The following is a 17,964-nucleotide window of genomic DNA, read 5'->3' on the forward strand; positions in this document are numbered from 1 at the left end:
TTTCTGGGATACAGTTTCGTTGGTGAAAATTATACAAATGCGTGTACGTCAAATATACGTACGAATACATACGTACGCTTGGGAAATTTCTTGCTCAAACAAGTTTCCTTCTATACGTGTATCTAAATGTGGATCTAGAATCTATTTGAAATTGAAATGAACTCATTACAACTGTATTTTACACCGATCAACGTATGACGTAACCCGTTAATAAGTTAATCAAACCTTCGCGGTTGAACCAATCTTACGTAATCTTGATTTTTATTAAACTATTGAAATAAAATTGAAAAACTAATTCTTAACTTGAAGCATACGACGCTTCGAATCTAAGCAAGTCTAAACATTGAGAAGAAAACCAGGTTACGTTTAATTAAAACTAATTAAAAGCACTTTACTTTAATCTCGAATGCTCGCCTAATGTAAGTTTTCATCAGAAATAAAAGAAAGTGGGAAGCAACGAACGTCTGGATCATTTCACCGAAATTACAGAGAGACAAAAAAGAAAGAAAATAAATAAAATACGTATCAACAAGGGGGGCGTAAAATTTTTGTAAAAACTTGCCGATCGGTTTTCCATATCGCGCGAACGTTGCGAAATTAACGAAATTATCGTTCCTCGGAACAAATGGAATGGCCGAATTAATTAATCAAATTGAATCGTTGGCGCAAACAATTAATAAATTTATCGATCGTTCGAGCCATTTACATTCGCCCTCCCAGCCCTTTGAATCATTCATACGGCGGAACCGTGTCCTCGCCGCAGCGCCCACGTGCGCGCGATACGCCTGTATAAATAACATCGCGAACGTGGAAATAATTCAGCCTAAACTGCGTCGACTATTACAGCCGCGCGTCGAAGGTGGTGAGCCGTGCGTGAACAACTTTTCCACGCGCCGTTAACTCTTAATGAAATTCTAACAAAGTTCTCGCAAGTTCGTCAAAACGCGGTACAAAAATCTTCAAATCATCAAACCGTTGTTGCGTCGAAGATGAGCCATCCAATTGCATTGTTTATTTATTCAATTTCGATAATTTCGGAATTAAGAATAATTAAAATGATTTCTGTATCATTCTTAATTTTCTGCATCGAGGAAGAAGCTAAACACGATCTCTGTTACTCTCGATTAATATTACATTTAGTATCAAATATGATACTAAATTTAAAGAGAAATTCGAAATGAAAAAATATTAGAAACGAAGGATGACTGACTTTGCCTAAATTCTGCTCTAAAATCTGCCAACAGTGGACACGATCCAAAGTGTCTGTCCAAGTTTCGAAGAAGCCACGATAACAAATCCTGCGGAGCATTAACGATACAATCGTTGCAACTAATCGCTTTGTAACGCGTTCGTAACATCGGGCAAGCGGAAACAGGCGAGGAGCAAACGTTGGGAAGGAAGGAGGAGGAGATCGGTTTTGGCCGAGGTGCGAGCGGAGGAAGAAGCGCGCCGGAAGGAGCCGTGCCCTGTCCCAGTGGGTCGAGAGCCCTGGAAAGAGGCGAGGCAGGCCAACAAACGGTGCCAAGTGCCAACTCCTCTTGTTAGGGAACAATTAAGAAATGCAGCGCGCTGCAACTAGCGTCGCGCGAAAGAGGAGCAGCGAGTTTTCGCGCGAGTTTCGCGCACGTACCGAGCTGCTCCCCCCCCTCGTCCCTTCCACGGCTCGTTCCGTTAAAAGCTGCCGGCAATTAGAACTATTAGCAGCGGGGGAAGATAATGAACCAGCGGTTTCGCGGTCGAGCCGCGTTCCTTTCCTCCGTGAAAAATTATATACTCTTGCTCCTGTGTCGCCCGATTTTATATTTTTATCGACGATCCTTTTCGAGAAAAATTAAATTTCATCCGTCCTCGTTTGTCCAGATTGTTTTGTTCGCAGGATTTTTATTAAGAGAATCTCTCTTCGCAAAAATAAATACTTTTTCTAATTTTTCTCTAGGATAATAAAAATATATATATATTCTTATTCCCAACCTAATTGCCAAACACGATTTTTTATTTCTGCCGACACCGATCCCCTCGATGAAACCTCGGCCGCCGAACACATTATTATTATCTCCCTCTAACAGCTTCGTTCCAAATTCGAGCGCCCACTTCTTCTTCTCTCTCTCTCTATCATTAACCTCAAGTACAAATTACCTATCCTCCCGCGATATGCGCACGAAAGCAATCTGCGATGCCCGTAAAGTTTCGCACGAAGCCCCCGCCGAACGTGTTGTACACACTTTTTTCCCCCCCGACTACCCAACCAGGGAGGGGGTGTCTCGACATGTTCCCAACACGTTCCCCGATATCAGATTTGATGGGGCCACGCGGTCGTGTTACACAGGTCGTTACTGCGGCCCGATCCTGGCCCTCTTTCGTTACACCCATTACGAGGCATTAACCGGCCCTGTCCACCATCATCCCCCCAAGCGGTTATAACACACTTCTTCTTCGATTTTTCCGACTGCCCTTCGACTCGAAACGAAATTTCGTGATTTCGCGATGAGTGAATGTTGTGCAAGGAAATTAATCGATAATCGACAAATGAGAGTGAATAATGAGACGACCAATAGAAAATAGAATCGTGCTGGTTTGAAAATAACCTTAATGTTCCTCTCGTTAAAAAATAAATCGATTGACGAAAGAATGCAAAAGGAAAGGAAATTGAGTTCCAAGCGAATATACGATACTCGAAACGCATTAGGGGGAAAGGATGACGGAGAAGGACGTACCTGGAACGTAGCAGGAATAATTAACCTACCACGACGAGTGTTTCGTGTTCAAGGAACCCTCCCTTTCGACGACTTCATTCCTCCGTGCAGTAATAATCGACTGGAAAGTTAATATCGGGACGCGTACACAGCTTGTGTTAAGGAAGAATTGCGAAAACTTTTCTTCCCCTTTTCCTTCTCTTTCCCGCGCGTCAAGGGTTGAACGAACTTGAACGGTCGGAAAAACGCGAGATAGTTTCCTTTCTTTGCACGCACGCACTCCATATGATTACAGCTGTCGGTACATTAAGATGTTAATAACACGTGTTACGCCCCTTTTTATGATCTCTTCTTCATCGAACACGTTGTGTGCTTATGCCGGAGTGAGATAATCAAAGGGATCGAGCGATGAGAGGCGAGCGGGATTTAAATTCACGATATAATGCGGATCATTTACTTATTTCGATGGATATTTTTCTTTTCTTATTAAGAGATTAAAAGAAATCATGCATTTTCAATTTTCTTTCTAGTGTGAAATGAAATTTAAAAAAAAACCAATCATCCTTTCTCTCGTCCTCAATCGTTCATCTGCAGAATAATCACGAGATATTTCGTTATTCTATACGATTAACTTTCAAACAATACTGCAATACATAATTTCTCTTAAATCTATATTAGCGATCCTCCTATTAACCTTTCCAAACTCTATTAATGCGTGCTTCTAAATCAACATCGAACCTTTCACAATCTTTTACTAGATCAAAATCTACATAAGCTAAGAGATGAGAAGAAAATGATACTTTCTCTTAGAATAAAGAAATTGGAAAGCGATTGAAAGTTTAAAAGAGAATCGGACAGATAACCTTCTTCCCCCAATTTCTCATCTCTAAACGACTGTTTAACAAATTATTCTTTTTCTCATCGATACAGTTCCTCTGCAGCCTTCTAATCGGCGCAATTTCAACGTCCAGCACGAGCGAACGAGTAAACGCGTCGTCGAGACGCACGCGATTCCCGGATGAACGCGCACGCGATTACTCAGGAATCGGTTAAACAGCTATGACGACGAGAGAACAGAAGGGTGGGAAGGAGTTGCTTAGAGTGGCCGCTAAGTGTACGCGATGCTTAAACCCCACCCCCCCCTTCTTCTCTTTCTCTCGCCGATCCTGCGGTAATTGCGCGCGAATTCCGCGACGTCGCCGCGTCTGCTCGCTTTTTATTGCCGGTCGTTAGTGTAATTAGGTCCCGGGCTCGTGAGCCGCCGTACGTAATCAGGGACAGACGTATACGGGAAACGGAAGCACACCCGTCGCGACACAACCGGTGAGAACCGTATATATATATGTATATATACATATACGCATGTATATGTACACGTTCGTTACGTAAAGTTAATTTACACGCTGCGTGCGCTTGAAATTTTTCTGATAAGGGAAAAACCGGGGTGGCCCTTTTTAATTGGCTTCTTCAGAGACGGTGGAAATTAAGAATGTGAATGGGAGGAATGTGCGTTGTATTATATAAAGATTTCTTTTGTTGAGTAAAGAAGTAAAAATGAAATTTTCATTAATGGAAAGAAAATATTCGGTTTCATATACGTTCTTCTTGAAACGAATCAATCTTAAATTCAATCCAGAAGAGTAAATCTACACTCGAGGAGGGATCGAAAGGGGCAATCGGCGGTCCAAAATGGAGACGAGTGGATGAACGTGGGTCGATCGAATCGGATGTGTCGATCTGAGAATACCGAGGACAGGGGTGAGAAGATACGTCCGTATCGCGTGTTGATAGCGGTTGTAACAATTTATTCAGTCGAGCGACACGGGCGAAGGGAGCGCGGCTGATCCCTTGCGAGGAAGGACCCCGCCTTCCCCGCTCCAATATCTCCGCTCGAGATAAAGCGCGAGATTCAATTTTACCTTTCTCTTGTATTAACGCCGCGCCACGAAGGAAGGGCGGACAAGATCTGAGATCCCTGCACCCGGCCTGATATCGGCTGTCGGGAGGACGCGAGATAATTTCGAACACGTGAAAAGATTTTTAAAGAGGTTTCTTCGAGAAGAATTCCAATCCCAGGTGATTGACTCTTTATTAACCACGTTAATCGATTATTTGAATCGTCGAGGGTTAACGTGCCTCGATAAAAGAAAATTGAAAATGGCTGGTTGCTTGATATTAAGATGGGATTTTATATATTGGAACATTGCTTGTAACGATGTTTGAAAATTCTATAGATGTACGATAACGTATTTTCCTTTCCTGCATACATTCTTGTGGAAAAGAGGGCGAGAAGGGGAAGGAGAAATTTTTCTTTCATAAAATTGAAATATATCGACGGTGTGTCCGAAAAATTGGCCGATTTTTCCAGTTTCGACGAGACGCGCACAATCGAAATAACGTCTCGTTATTTTCCAGATCCACGAAGCCTCCTTCTCTCCTTTTCTCCCTCGCGAAATAATAAACAGATGTGATTTGCATCCGGGGAAAACTGTGTCGAGCACACCCCCTCCCCATTACAGAGCCGCCTATTTTCCACGGCCACGGTTCATCGAGGAATACAACCGGCCGATAGAATCAAAGCCCTCTCTGTGAATCGTTTTCAGGAGAAAGAGAGATTCTTCTCCCTCTCTCTCTCCTTTCCTTTTAGCCGATGGCAGAGGCAAAAATTTCATTAAAATTCCACTCGTCCGTGGTGGATCCTCGATGCGCGTTTTCCCTTCCGTAAAAGCCCAACTGTGGAATAGAAGGAGGAGGAGGGAACGGGTTACGCAATCCGATGCTCCTCTTTTTTCCTCCCCTTCTTCTCCCTTCTCCTTTCTGCACGCTCATTACACCTTACACCAAGTGGAGTGCGATAACGCGCGTTCCGTCTAAACATCCGGAACACTAGCTCGCCACGTTATATCCTCATTATCCTTTTTATCGCCGGGACACCGCTTCCTTCTCTCTCCTTCGAGTGGCTCCTTGACCGATTCACTTTACACGCCGCGGTGTAATACGAAAAATCGTTTCCCTATCGAAAGAAAAAGGATGGCCTCGATCTACTCGTTTCACGGGACAGGAAGCTTAATATCTCGCGGGACGAAGGAGGAAAAAGAAGCTCGTCCCCGATATCCGATAAGCAAGCCGTGGTGTTGTTTGGACGAGGTAATAAGGGAGAATCGAAAGGTTTAATTCGACAGCGGCGAATACAAAAGGGGACGAGGTTTCTTTGTGGGTTAATTAAAATTCTCGTGCCGCTCGCTCCGGTTGAATGTTAATTAGGGGAAATTATTTTTTAATTGCCGGCCCGGCTCGAATTAGGAGGATTGCCCCGGAGCAAATCTCCCGTTTAATTTAACCAGATGGTTTTCGAAACCACCGCCGCGTGAACTTTGTTTTCCACTTCGGGGGAAGTTGTGTTTAAAATCGTTGTGGAAATCGTTTTGTGGATTTTTAACCGTAATATCTTCACTTTCGCATCTTTTTTTGCGTACAATCTTTATTTTTCTTTCAGAAGATGAAGGAATTCGATCAGAGATACATCTTTTTCAAAATGTGAATTCAATAAGATAGGAATAGTTATGAACAAGAAACGAATGCCTATTTTTCTCAAGCAAATAGAATAAAGACAAATTGATAATATTCTATTCGAGACATCTTTCTCAGAAAGAAAACCTCGTTCCATCTTGGTCCCCAACCCTCAAACCCTTTCGCCAACTTTCGCGACACACCGCCCCCTTTTTGTCCCCGCGGATTTCGACAACTTCCGGGAGGAAAAAACCCGCGCCGCGCCGAACTTGGCGCAGAAAAGAGAACGTCGCTAAATACCCTAAAGAACCATCTATCCATCCACCCTCCTCCTCCACCCTTTTCCACCCCATTTCTCGGTAAAACTAAAAATCTTCCTGCTCATCAAGCAGGTCGAACGAGTCGAACGAGGAGCAAGAAAAGTTGAAGCTAATGATCTCTCGGATGAATACGTGTGGGGCCGGGCAACCGGGCAACTCTTTCAATGGGATATCTCAGAAGGAGGCGGTGGCTGGAACAGGGTTTCAAAGGGGATAATTCGACCGCGATAGGGGCGGCCGGCGCCCAAAAGCTTCGACGAGGAGCCGTGTGTTCCAACTTCCGGCCTGCAAAGTCAATGTCTCGGCATTGATGGGGGAGGAGGAGGAAGAGAGAGGGTGAGAGACCGCAGGAATGCGCGGTCTTTCGAATACCGCATGGCGGATGAGTCCCTGCTATCATCCTTCATTAGCAAGTCGGTCTTCGCAGCGAGCATTCGAGAGAGGGTTACGAAGACGAGGGGGATGAAGAAGGAGGGAGGGAAGGACACAGCCGATGTGCTAGCTTTTAATCTTGGAAATCTTTAGGACGTTTGACGACGGCCAAAGGGAAACTCTCTCGTCGGTCGGTTTCCCTCTTCCCTCCAGACTTCTCGAACCTCCCCCTCCCTCCGATAATTCCGTTTCTCTCTCTCTCTGTCTCTTCCTCACTTCCTTTCTCTCTCTCTCTCTCTGCTCGGCTACTTAAGCAAACATCATTCGTAGATTTCTAGGCGGAGGAAAAGAAAGTATCCCGGCGAGCTCCTCGAGTTTACGGTCGAATTAAGGATTTACGCGGGGTAAAATTCAACGGTTGGGGTTCAAATCTTGCGCGAGTGTCGGGTGAAAAGGGAGGAGAGGAATGGAGAAGGAGAATAGGGAAGAAGGAGAGAGAGAGAGAGTGGCTCTCTTGCGTGAGGAGCAATTATCGAAGTCGGGGATCAGTTTTTCCAGTTTATAAAATTTTTCGGGACGCCAAAGTTCGCGACACGGTTCGTTAAATGGAACGATTATGAAAATTTCCATTCGGTCTAGCAAGTTGGCGCGTTCCAATCCTTCGATTCGACAATCGGTTTATTTTCGAAAATTAAAAAAAAACTCGAGTTTCCCTTCTTTGAAAGAGTCCACGTTGATTGTAAACTAATTATAATCTTATAATTAGATCTAGATCAGAGGAAAATTTCTGTACTATTTACTCGTGTCGTTTAAATTCCTTTTTGTCAAATTCAGAATATTAAAACGTTTCTTTGCGATTCGAATATAATAATATCAGGGTTGAGATAAGTCGTGCAACTTATCTTCAGCTAGGAGAATAAATTTATTTTTTCACTTCTCTTACGTTTTTCTAAAATACACAGATATAAAGTTTCTTGCATACACATTATAAATATTCAATCGAAAAGATAATATTGGAAAACTCGAACGATATTCCAGTTTCTTTATATTTATTTTTTAACGAAACAAGAAACCGCTAATCGAAGAAAGAAAGGAAAAAACCTTGTTCCCCGAGGTTAGACGCGTGAATTTCATTACGTATATCTTACGTATATACACACAGATACCCGTTATACGTCAAATGTGCGTGCAAATTAGATCAATGGATCAGTTTGAGAAGCTCGTCGAAATTAATATCCGTTCTGTTAGTTGCCAGAGAGACACGATACCGGCGGCTTACGATTCATGATCCGTATCGTGGCGTACAGTCGCAGCCACAAGTGTGGATTAAATTAACGTACATACGGTAGGATAACAGAGAGTCGTGATCTGCGGTTTTGCGATACCAGTTCCAGTTTTTCACCCTCGATTAAGAAAAAGTAGACGTGCCGCGAATCGCCAATTTCCTGCTCGAAAAAGCTGCTCGTGTAAAGCGTACTCATAATTGTAAAAAAAAAAAAGAAAAAAGAAAAAAACGAGGTTACGGTTTAAAAATAACTCCCCCCTGTAAATTATACGCGTTCCTCGGCCGAACGAAAATTCTCCATACTCCTCCGCTTTTACGTACATTTCGTTATAAAATTTAGCCGATCGATCGAAGCCTTGCATTCGAAAAATAAAATTCGTCAAACGTTTCGTCAAAATAAAACGATAGATGTGCGCAACGGTTAACCGGTTACGACGGCGTTATCATTATCGATTCGTCTGCGAAAATCGGCACGTAACGGCTCCCCTTATCCCCTATCTCGCGTTACAATAACTCGTGTTCAGCAATACGCCGCTTCCACGGTATTTACGGTATCTTCGGTTACGGTTTAGCAGCACGCAGCGTGTATCATACTTCGAACGCAGGTTCCGATTAGACGAGAAGGCGTGAGTATACACGCGTGTAGTATATATCGAGCTGGGGAATACACATGGTTGCGAGGAACGAACCTGACGTCCATTTCCTGCCCGTGTGCACCGATAATGAAACAAACCCCTCCCGCGCTAGAAACAACCGTCGGCGATAAAGCAAGCAGCGTGGAATCAACGCACGAACAAATGGGGAACAGATGGGTGGGGAGAATTTTCGTTTCGCCGTACAAACTCGCACGCGAGAGGGGCCAGAAACCTCGACGAGGTTTCTCCCTCCTCGGCATCAGCAATTTCCCGTGGAAACGAGATGAAAAAATGGCGCGCGAATTCGCATAACAAGGCAGACAACCGCGCAATTAAAATTACGTTCGCGCGACCAAAGAAAGCGAAACGTAACCAAAAAAAAAAAAAAGGGGAGAGAAAAACGAGAATTTCGCGTCCCATCCCTCTACTTGGTCACTTGGGAGCGCGAGTTGAAAAATTTCTTCTTTGCGGAAACCACCTTCGTTCCACCGTCGCTCCTCCACGCGAGAACGTGTAACACGTCGCCACCCCTCTGCCCTTTTTTTTTCGGCACACACGCATTTTCCAAACACGAGTTTTACGCATATATATATAAAGAGTGATACACGTACGTAGGAAGAAAGAGAAGAAGAGTGGATCGGTGTTGGTCGGTTCTCGACTGAGGCAGCCAAGCAACCAGCCAGCCAGCCAGCCGGCTGGCCGACCAACCAACCATTCCACATTCCATTCGACGGTTCTCTCTTTCCCTCCCCTGTGAACGTAATGAAGTCAGTCCCGGCGTTCTAAGCCCCGGTAATATCGTGTGGCAGGGCCCTCCCCGAGATAATATTAGTGATGTATGCTAACGGGCTTTTCGGTGCCGGGCTACGTCGTTTTTACGTCCCTTTCGTACCTCGGTGTCCTCCTAAATGATTTACCGGGAAAAAGAGAGCGCACGAAGGTCGGTCACTATCTCCCTCCCCCCCTTCCGGTCAAAAGAAAAAACTTGGTTTTTTAATCCCCCGTTCCGTGCATCCCCCGTGTGTACCGGTGGCGAAAACTGTTCCCTTTCTTTCCCCTCCTCCTCCACTCCTCCCCCTTTTTTATCCCTTTTTTCACGCGCGAGAATTCCGCGAGTAAACCATGGAACCACCGGCTGCGGGGACTTCGTTAACCTTCAGCCACCAAGGGTGTCTGCGAGGTGGCCTTTTACAGGCCAACCGGACTCCAACGAGGAATGTTTGAAAGTTGGCGATTTATACGGGTTGCGGGTCATATTGTTCCGCGTTGGGGCGGCGGTTGGTATTTAGAAACGGCCGACAGAGGCGAAACTCGTAATATTAATTAATGAAAGGGGTATTTACGCGGCATTTACGACACATTGTTCCGAGGGAGATTTCCTCGGTGACGAGTGGACCCGAAATCGTCGCCCCACGGTAATTAATGAAAAGTGCATTTATATACGAATCGGATTTTGTCGTGAAATTAACGCTCGAGTTAAAAATTCTACGAGACGAATTTCTACGAGACGATAGGAGGGAGGAGGAAATGTTGGAGAGGTACAGGAAGGTACGTTGTAGGTCCTGTGGATTTGGAAGGGAGGGAGGGAGAAAAGTGTGCGGCTTACTGATGAATTCTGAACACGAGTCGGTAAACAGTGATGCTTGAACTGAAACTTTAACTCTCTACTTTCTGTAGAGCCAAGGGATTTTTCCAACTTGGTGGAAAAATTACGAGTATTACGTTTCACGTTGACGTCGCCACGATTTTTATCATTGTACACCTCGATTGTTCCCCAAATTCAATTTTTCGTTTGTTTGCAAGGTCCCCGTTTTGAAGGATCTACTTCTTCGAGGGTGGGTTTAATGCGATTTAACACGTTCTACGAGGTCATAGGAAATCACGTACTACACGGTGGAGGAAGTTTCCGTCACGTGCCGATAAATTCGTTAAAACAAAGATTTGGAATTTCCAAGCCAATTGTTGGCTACGAGTTAAACATTTTTCCGAGTCGATAAAACGACTTTTTCCCCAACTTTAACTCAACGCGAATTCGTTATTTCGGATTGAATTAGCGCGAGTTTCAATCGTCTGTTTAGATACTTTAAATACGTGCTTCCAAACGTGCTTTCCAATTGAATCTTTACTTAGAGAATTAAAATTTTAAATCAACCGTTAGAGCGGAATTCAATTTTTTGCGTAGTTAATATGCACGATCTATATATTGTATTTTTATCACTAGTAACCTTATTTTTAATCTTATTGTTAATCTACGATCCGTTGCATAAATTGTTGCATAATAAATGGCCTTTTCGAGGCCTTGCTTCAGTCATTATCAATCAATAAAATACATTCAACGATTCTCTTTATAACTTTGATAATATTTCTTCGAGCGACTACTTTTACTTACTTTTTTTTAACAAAAATGCAAATGCCAGACCAGTTTTCTTTGTGAATTTGAAATTTTGAAGCCAGAAATAAGAGAATAAATAAAACGATGCATCTTTGCACGATTGAAATAAAAGAAACTTGATAAGATGGAAAGCGAAGATGCATCATCTTATTTAAATTTTAATCTTTAATTACACTTAATAATAAATGTAATTTTATTCTAATAAATCAATTGTACGATATATAATATCGTAATACGCAATATATTTTAAACTCTAAACTATAAATATAAGAAACGAATTCTAAGAAATTCTCCTTCTGAATATCTCGCTACACACGTGGCGAAAATTCCGAGAACCTTATGTACAAAAACGCTAAGCCTCGCAATAATATTATTCTTCGCAAAACAGTTCGATACGTCGAACTTGTCGTCGCACGAGTCGCAATATACGTCGCAATTTTATCCGTGTAAACACAGGATCATTTCTTCGAAAATAACTTAACCGTTATCCGAGCTAACAACACAAATCTTATCTCTATCTACGCGCGGCCGATAAAATGGTATGAAAAGCCATCATGGAGGATTCCTACCTTTATGATGCCTGAGGTGAGAGCGTCCGCAGCAAGGTTGCTCGTAGTACGCGTGGCCGGGATGCGCACCGGCAGGCCGACTTGCATGGCTCGATCCCAGGAACAGACCCAAGACAGCTGCTAGAACAGCTGCTCTGACCAGCACCAACATGGCATCCGGTAATCTTCGTCGTTCCATCCTCGGACACGATTCACGGTAAGGGGCACACGCAAACACGGCACGGATCGTACGAGCTAACGCTAATCAACCAGAAACATTACACCGAGACGCGCACGTGTATCGGTTGAAAATTCTCGTGGATCGCGAGAGAGAAGCGAACAAGGTCAATGTCGATTGAAAATGTACGATTCGACCTGGCCTTGGCTAACAGCACGCCATACTCTGTGTTCACGGTGTGGTTGTTGCCCTTTGCCGTTGGCAACGCGCTGACGTTCACCGATGCTATGAGTCTCGTTTTCACTATCCGTCTCACTCTTACGCACGCCAGATATAACACGTCCGACAAGGTAGAATCTCGACCGCGTGCTTCCTTCTCTCTCTCTCTCTCTTTTCCTCCACACGGTCGTTTCGCCGGTTCTCGTCCACTAGCTTCACCACTCTGCCTTTCGAGGACAAAGGAATTCTTCCTGTGCTTCTCTTTTCTTCGAAAGAAAAAAAGGCGCTCGTGTCCTTATAGTCCTCGCAGTCGCAGGTAGAGGGCCTTGAGATAGGCTCGTTCGGCAAGCACCAAATATGGCTAACAATGTCGTTAAATATAATTGCACGATCCTTCACTTTCGCTGTTTTATATTTTCTGTTTTCTCCTCTTCACTTTTGCCACCCATACGAGCGAGATCGCGTCATAAAGGAACGAACAACTTCTAGAAAGGTCGCGAATGAAAACAGAATATAAGTGAATCGACATTCAAGGCTTTTATCTATGGCAAACGTTTAAAAATTCAACAATCCCTCCATGTCATTGACGTCCATGATACATTTTCGTTCGCGCCATATTACGTCACCGTTGGGATATATAATCGTGGCGATCGTTGAACCGACAAGAATATAAGAACGAAATACATGTACGTGAGTTAGGAGAAGAAACAACCGAGGAAATCGTGGGCAACTAAATATAAAGAGCACGTCTCGCGACGTCACATCTGTTGCTCGGCCCACGATCGAGTTGCGAGATTTTACTTCACATTCAAGCCAATTTTTCGCTAATCCCGTGACATCACGATTGTCTGAGCAAGTATCACAACATTGTTTCGTATTCCACTGTTGAAACAAGACAAAACACGCGGTTCACAACTTTCTTATAAAACGGATAGCACGAACGACACGAACTGCATAAACCTCCCTCTATGGAGGCCGCGGCACGACTGTACTCTCGTATACGAGTTGCCGCGTTCACAGGCGTCGGCAGCGCTCGGCAAACTTCGGCAATGTTCGACTGCTCGTGCCCGCGACTCTATGATCCACGCCAGTTTCTTCCAATCGGAATCACTCATCGTTTACTGGTTTGAACGAATGTCCGAAGAAGCGTCACCCCTGATATTTCTCTTAACCCTCACCCTAGGGGTTCTTTTTATAGCTCATATGAAAAATTTTCTACGTGGAGTCAATATGGACAATGAAACGGCTGTTCAGAGTTGGATTCTCTGGAGTAGCGACTTTCACTGTGAAGATTTGAATTATGAACTGTTCCCTAGTTAGTTTCCCTAGTTACTTTTTTATTTGCCTTCTGTTGGGGATTTTCTCTATGCTAAAGATTCCGAATTTCCCTAGTTACTTTGTTTATCTATCTTTTGTTGCAGATTTTCTCTGTGTTAAAGATTCCGAATCCTTGATATTCGTATTTTTAATTTTTCTTTTTTTTTTTTTTATATTCGAGTAATTTGTTTAAACGTTGAAAGCACCGGACATTTACTTACGATTAATGGTCGGTATGTAAAGACGATTGTAATCTATCGATCGTTTTTAACAGTATAACATGACGCAAACGCTATTATAAAGTTATTTTTATTTCCATGAAATTTAAATACTTACATAACCTTCGCTATAACAACGAAATTTATTCGTGCTATTTCTAAAGTACCTTAAAGTTTAAAGTTTAGACTGTTGACATACAATTGGAAATCACCTTATAGATAAACGGAAACTTCTAGCGAGTAAAGTTTTAGGAGAATAATTAAAACTCGCTTAATTATTGACAGCATTACAATTAAATATCTAAAATATACACAGTATATTCTTAGGCATAGTAGTTTCCTAAAGTTAAATAAAATGTTGGCAACTCTAAGATTCAGTTAAATAGAACGTGAAATGGGACGTTTCCATGTACAATAAATTAACAAGTCGGTGTATTTCTTCGATTTCACTATGATTTAGAATCATCTTTACTATTATTCAAATATCCTAATCGAGGAAGACAAAACATTGAAAAGAGAATATTTTAATTTTCCTGTACAAGTATTTCCTGTTGGTAACAAGTGAAAAGCATTAAGAATGATACAAATAAATTCATGTAGATTTCATTATTTTTCTTTATTTATCAAGTAATGAAATTTTGAAAGTGGAGCATAGACTGTGTAAAAGCAAGAAGAGATAATCTTGATGATAACAAAGGGAAAGGTTTTGAATAATGCTGCTTTGTGGTTTTCTTGGAATTCTTCTGTTACGTCCATTTAAATTTCTCTAAGAAGAAAAATCTTTCGACAGACTTATTTAAAACGTTAATATGGATCTATTTTTCTAATTAATAATGCGATAAAATTTATAAAAATTAGTAAAATCAGATAGAATACTTTTTCTACGACTCGAGATAAGACAAAAATCAACAGTGATGACGAAATTGAATAACAGAATCGTATTTCCCATGAACTATACTCAAACTCCACACCTTTTTCAAGCAATATCTTGAACAAACGAATTTTATTCTACGCGTTGTGACTTATCTTATGACATTCCCCCGATTATCTACGATTCTCATACAATCTAAAATAATATTTCAACCTATGGATCTCAAATATTAGGTCACGATAAATTTTTAATGTATCGAGCAAAGATAGCCGAATCACCGGAAATATATCTTGCCCAAATATATACACAATTTCCTTAATATTACACAATGATAACATCATAAAACCAAGTTTTTATTCATATACAATTGAAATAAAATATATACATATGCAAGTATCGGGGAAAAGAAACTGAAAAGAGAAAAATATCGTCTGATTCTCGAACCTTGGATCAAAAATCAAAATCCTTTTTGCCCCTCTCATGACGATCGGGGCCGGCACTCGAGTTTAACGAAATCAATGCATCGAAACACGTCGTATTTCCCGGAGGGGGCGAAACAACGAAACTCAAAGCCCTTCGAAAAGAGGCTTGCCACGCCATCGAGGACGGCGTCATCATCGACGAATATATAGCCCGAAGGAGATGTGTTCATCCGTCACGAGCGGAGAAGAAGTAGCGGATTGTATGAATAAGTCGATATGCTAATGCGAAAACCCTCCAAGTTAGCTGAGCCAAGGCTGAGCTTACGGGGAGGGGGAGGAAAGTTGCAAGGCGTATCCGGGTATACATGCAAAAGTCTGTAGCCCGACCGAAGCCAAGCGCGAAAGAGGAAAGAGACAATTCCACGGTATCGTCCACGGTGCAGCCATCGTCGTGCAGCACCGTCATACTCGATACAAGGACGCAGCTCCCTTTGTTGTTTCCACGGAGGAGAAGGGAGCTGGCGAAAAAAGGAAGTCGTAAGAATTTTAGAACAAAGGAAGAGAGACGAGTCCTTGCCTTTTCTTAATTCATCTCCCTTCCCCCTCTTGCCTTTTCTAGCCGCGAACGAGGAGCACCGCACGACCAACAAATCTGGCCCGTCCCATTTCATTGAAATAGTTTAGAATTGCATGAGCCACCCCCTCTGTCCCTTCATCGTTTCTTACCAACGAATCTCACCCCTTGTGTGGCGAAAGAAGCGGCAAATCGTTGGAAAAAAAGTGTAAATTGTTCGTATATATTTGGTTAACATCTGAAATATAAATCCGTACGACACAGCCAGAATCTTGGAAAAATCGTGAGAAATCCAGGAGGAAATGAAAAATTTGTCCCTGAATCTTCCAGATTTAACTTCTCAAAGGCAAGAGTTTCGAAATTTTTATTTTAAGTATTGTACGTATATCATAATATCTTCTCCTTTAGATAAATCTATATAAATTTATTTTATTTATATTCCACGTATAAAATTCATTATGTGGAAACTGGTTCCAAATTTCAACGAGATTACAGATAAAGTGACGAGGATTGTGTAGAGCAAACGGAATGTGAGAACACATAGTATATATAATAGGTCTTGTCACGTTTGCATGAGTGGCACATCCATGAGATGAAAGGCATTCTAACTTGGGAACTTCTTAGGAATGATGGGATAAGAAAGAAGGCATTATTATGTCGGCTGTATTTCGCGGCATTCATAGCTGGACAGTGTTTCGTGATCGTCTGACGGGGAGAGGCCTTGGTGAATTTCCTGGCGCCTGGTTAAATTTCACCAAGTTTCCCATAGAAGTTCTGACTTATGGAACGGTCTGAATGGACCTCCGTGCAAGGCAGAAACACGCGATACGGGGGAATGAGGAGCTGATAAGTTTCGGTAAAGTTAAGTTACCGTTTAATGTTTCGTGTTTGATTTATAGACGTGTGAAATCCAGTTAATAGGATTTCGTCCCTACGAGGAGGGAGGAACGACGTTTCGTACACGAGTGGGAGTATATTTACCTTTATGCCAATAGTCAAAGTTTTCCACGTTATCCTGACTCTAGTCATTTTTTCCGCCGATACGATTCTAAATTCGGATAAAATGTGGATCGATAACGGATGCATCAATCGGATGATTTCATTGGATCTGAGAATAATTTGATTGCGAATTTTTAATTTTTACGAAAAGATATTTTGGTATGTGGATGTATTATAGAAGAATCCGTATTCAATTATTAATTAAATTTCACATTTTGCATTTTCGAATGCTAAATATTCTGATTATTCCGATGATTTTATTATAATTTTTTGTTAAATATCCATACGAGAAGATTGACACATCGATTTACGTATTAAATTTCCTTTATTATTATCCAATTTTATACCCGGGAGCAGATTTTATAACAGTTGAGCAATAGATGATATTAGTACGAATCGAAACGGAGAAAATTTCACCTGTAATACCTGAAAGTCCCGTGACGCGAACTAAAAAGTACGAAATTGTGTGAAAAACTTTCCTAATAAATACAAAGCAAATATATATACGTATATATATACACATGAAATTATACACGCGGTCGAATGAAAATTATTTCTTGCTTCGTGGGAAATATGCGAAAAAGCCAATATGCAAAGTTAAACAAATTTCCATTGGAAAAAGGAGAGAGAGAGAGAGAGAGAGAGAGAGAAAAAAAGAAAAACTGATACCGAGTTCATAAGTGATCGGATGAAATAATAACGGTATTACGGTATTGACTTAAAAATCATAAACACACGGTTTTTAATCGAAAACCATTTTTCGAAAGCAGTACAAGTAACAAGAATCACCGTTTGTGTTTGCATTTCAATTCCATCCGAGAGATTAAACGTCAAGTTTCGAGAAGAACACGAGTGAAAAGTTAACCGCGTACTCGTATAATCGTGCTCGAATAAAACGATCTCGTCCCACGGTTCGAGTCCGTATTTTCACTGGAAATATTTTTACGTTATTTCCATATTCTTTCCCGCCCCCGTTTCCTCTCTTTCTTTTTTTCTTCTTCTTTCTTTCTCTTTTTTTTTTTACGATTCTTTGACAGTCGGAAGACCATAAAATCCGAGGGTATTAAACGACTTCTCGAGCATCGCGAGGACAGATCAATCGAAAGAGGAGGGTGGCCGATCGCTTATGCCTCTTCTACGTGTTCCTCCGCGTCCAACATCCCTTCGTTTATCTCCGCCTCGACAGGAGTAAATGGTCGGTTTGTCGTAAAAAAAGAAAAAAAAAAAGGCGTTCGCCGCGATGAGTCCTCGCGAGATATTAAATATTCAAGAACGTCCAACGTTATCCTCTTATTCCTTACACTTGGCCGTGTTTGAAAACGCGCCACGCCTCGTTGCTCTCGAAACGCGGAATCCCTTTTCAGTGCGTGCGATTCGGGAATATTTGTCACCGTCGAAGATCAACAAAATC

The 17,964-nt window shown here is 42.1% G+C and overlaps 1 protein-coding gene across 3 annotated transcripts in view; it reads right to left on the reverse strand.

Moving 5' to 3' along the window:
- LOC408896 (semaphorin-2A) overlaps nucleotides 1-17,964 on the reverse strand; it is a 503,815-nt gene that overhangs the window by 204,639 nt on the left and 281,212 nt on the right. The window contains exon 1 of one of the 3 annotated variants that reach the window (XM_392426.6): nucleotides 11,777-13,148. The exons of the other annotated variants lie outside the window; for them this stretch is intronic. Coding sequence (XP_392426.3) covers nucleotides 11,777-11,954 — 178 coding nt within the window. The 5' untranslated portion in view covers nucleotides 11,955-13,148. Of the gene's footprint in view, nucleotides 1-11,776; nucleotides 13,149-17,964 lie in introns of those variants that run through there. 3 annotated transcript variants of the gene reach the window in all.

This window comes from Apis mellifera, linkage group LG6, assembly GCF_003254395.2.
Source record: "Apis mellifera strain DH4 linkage group LG6, Amel_HAv3.1, whole genome shotgun sequence".
Classification (NCBI taxonomy): domain Eukaryota; kingdom Metazoa; phylum Arthropoda; class Insecta; order Hymenoptera; family Apidae; genus Apis; species Apis mellifera.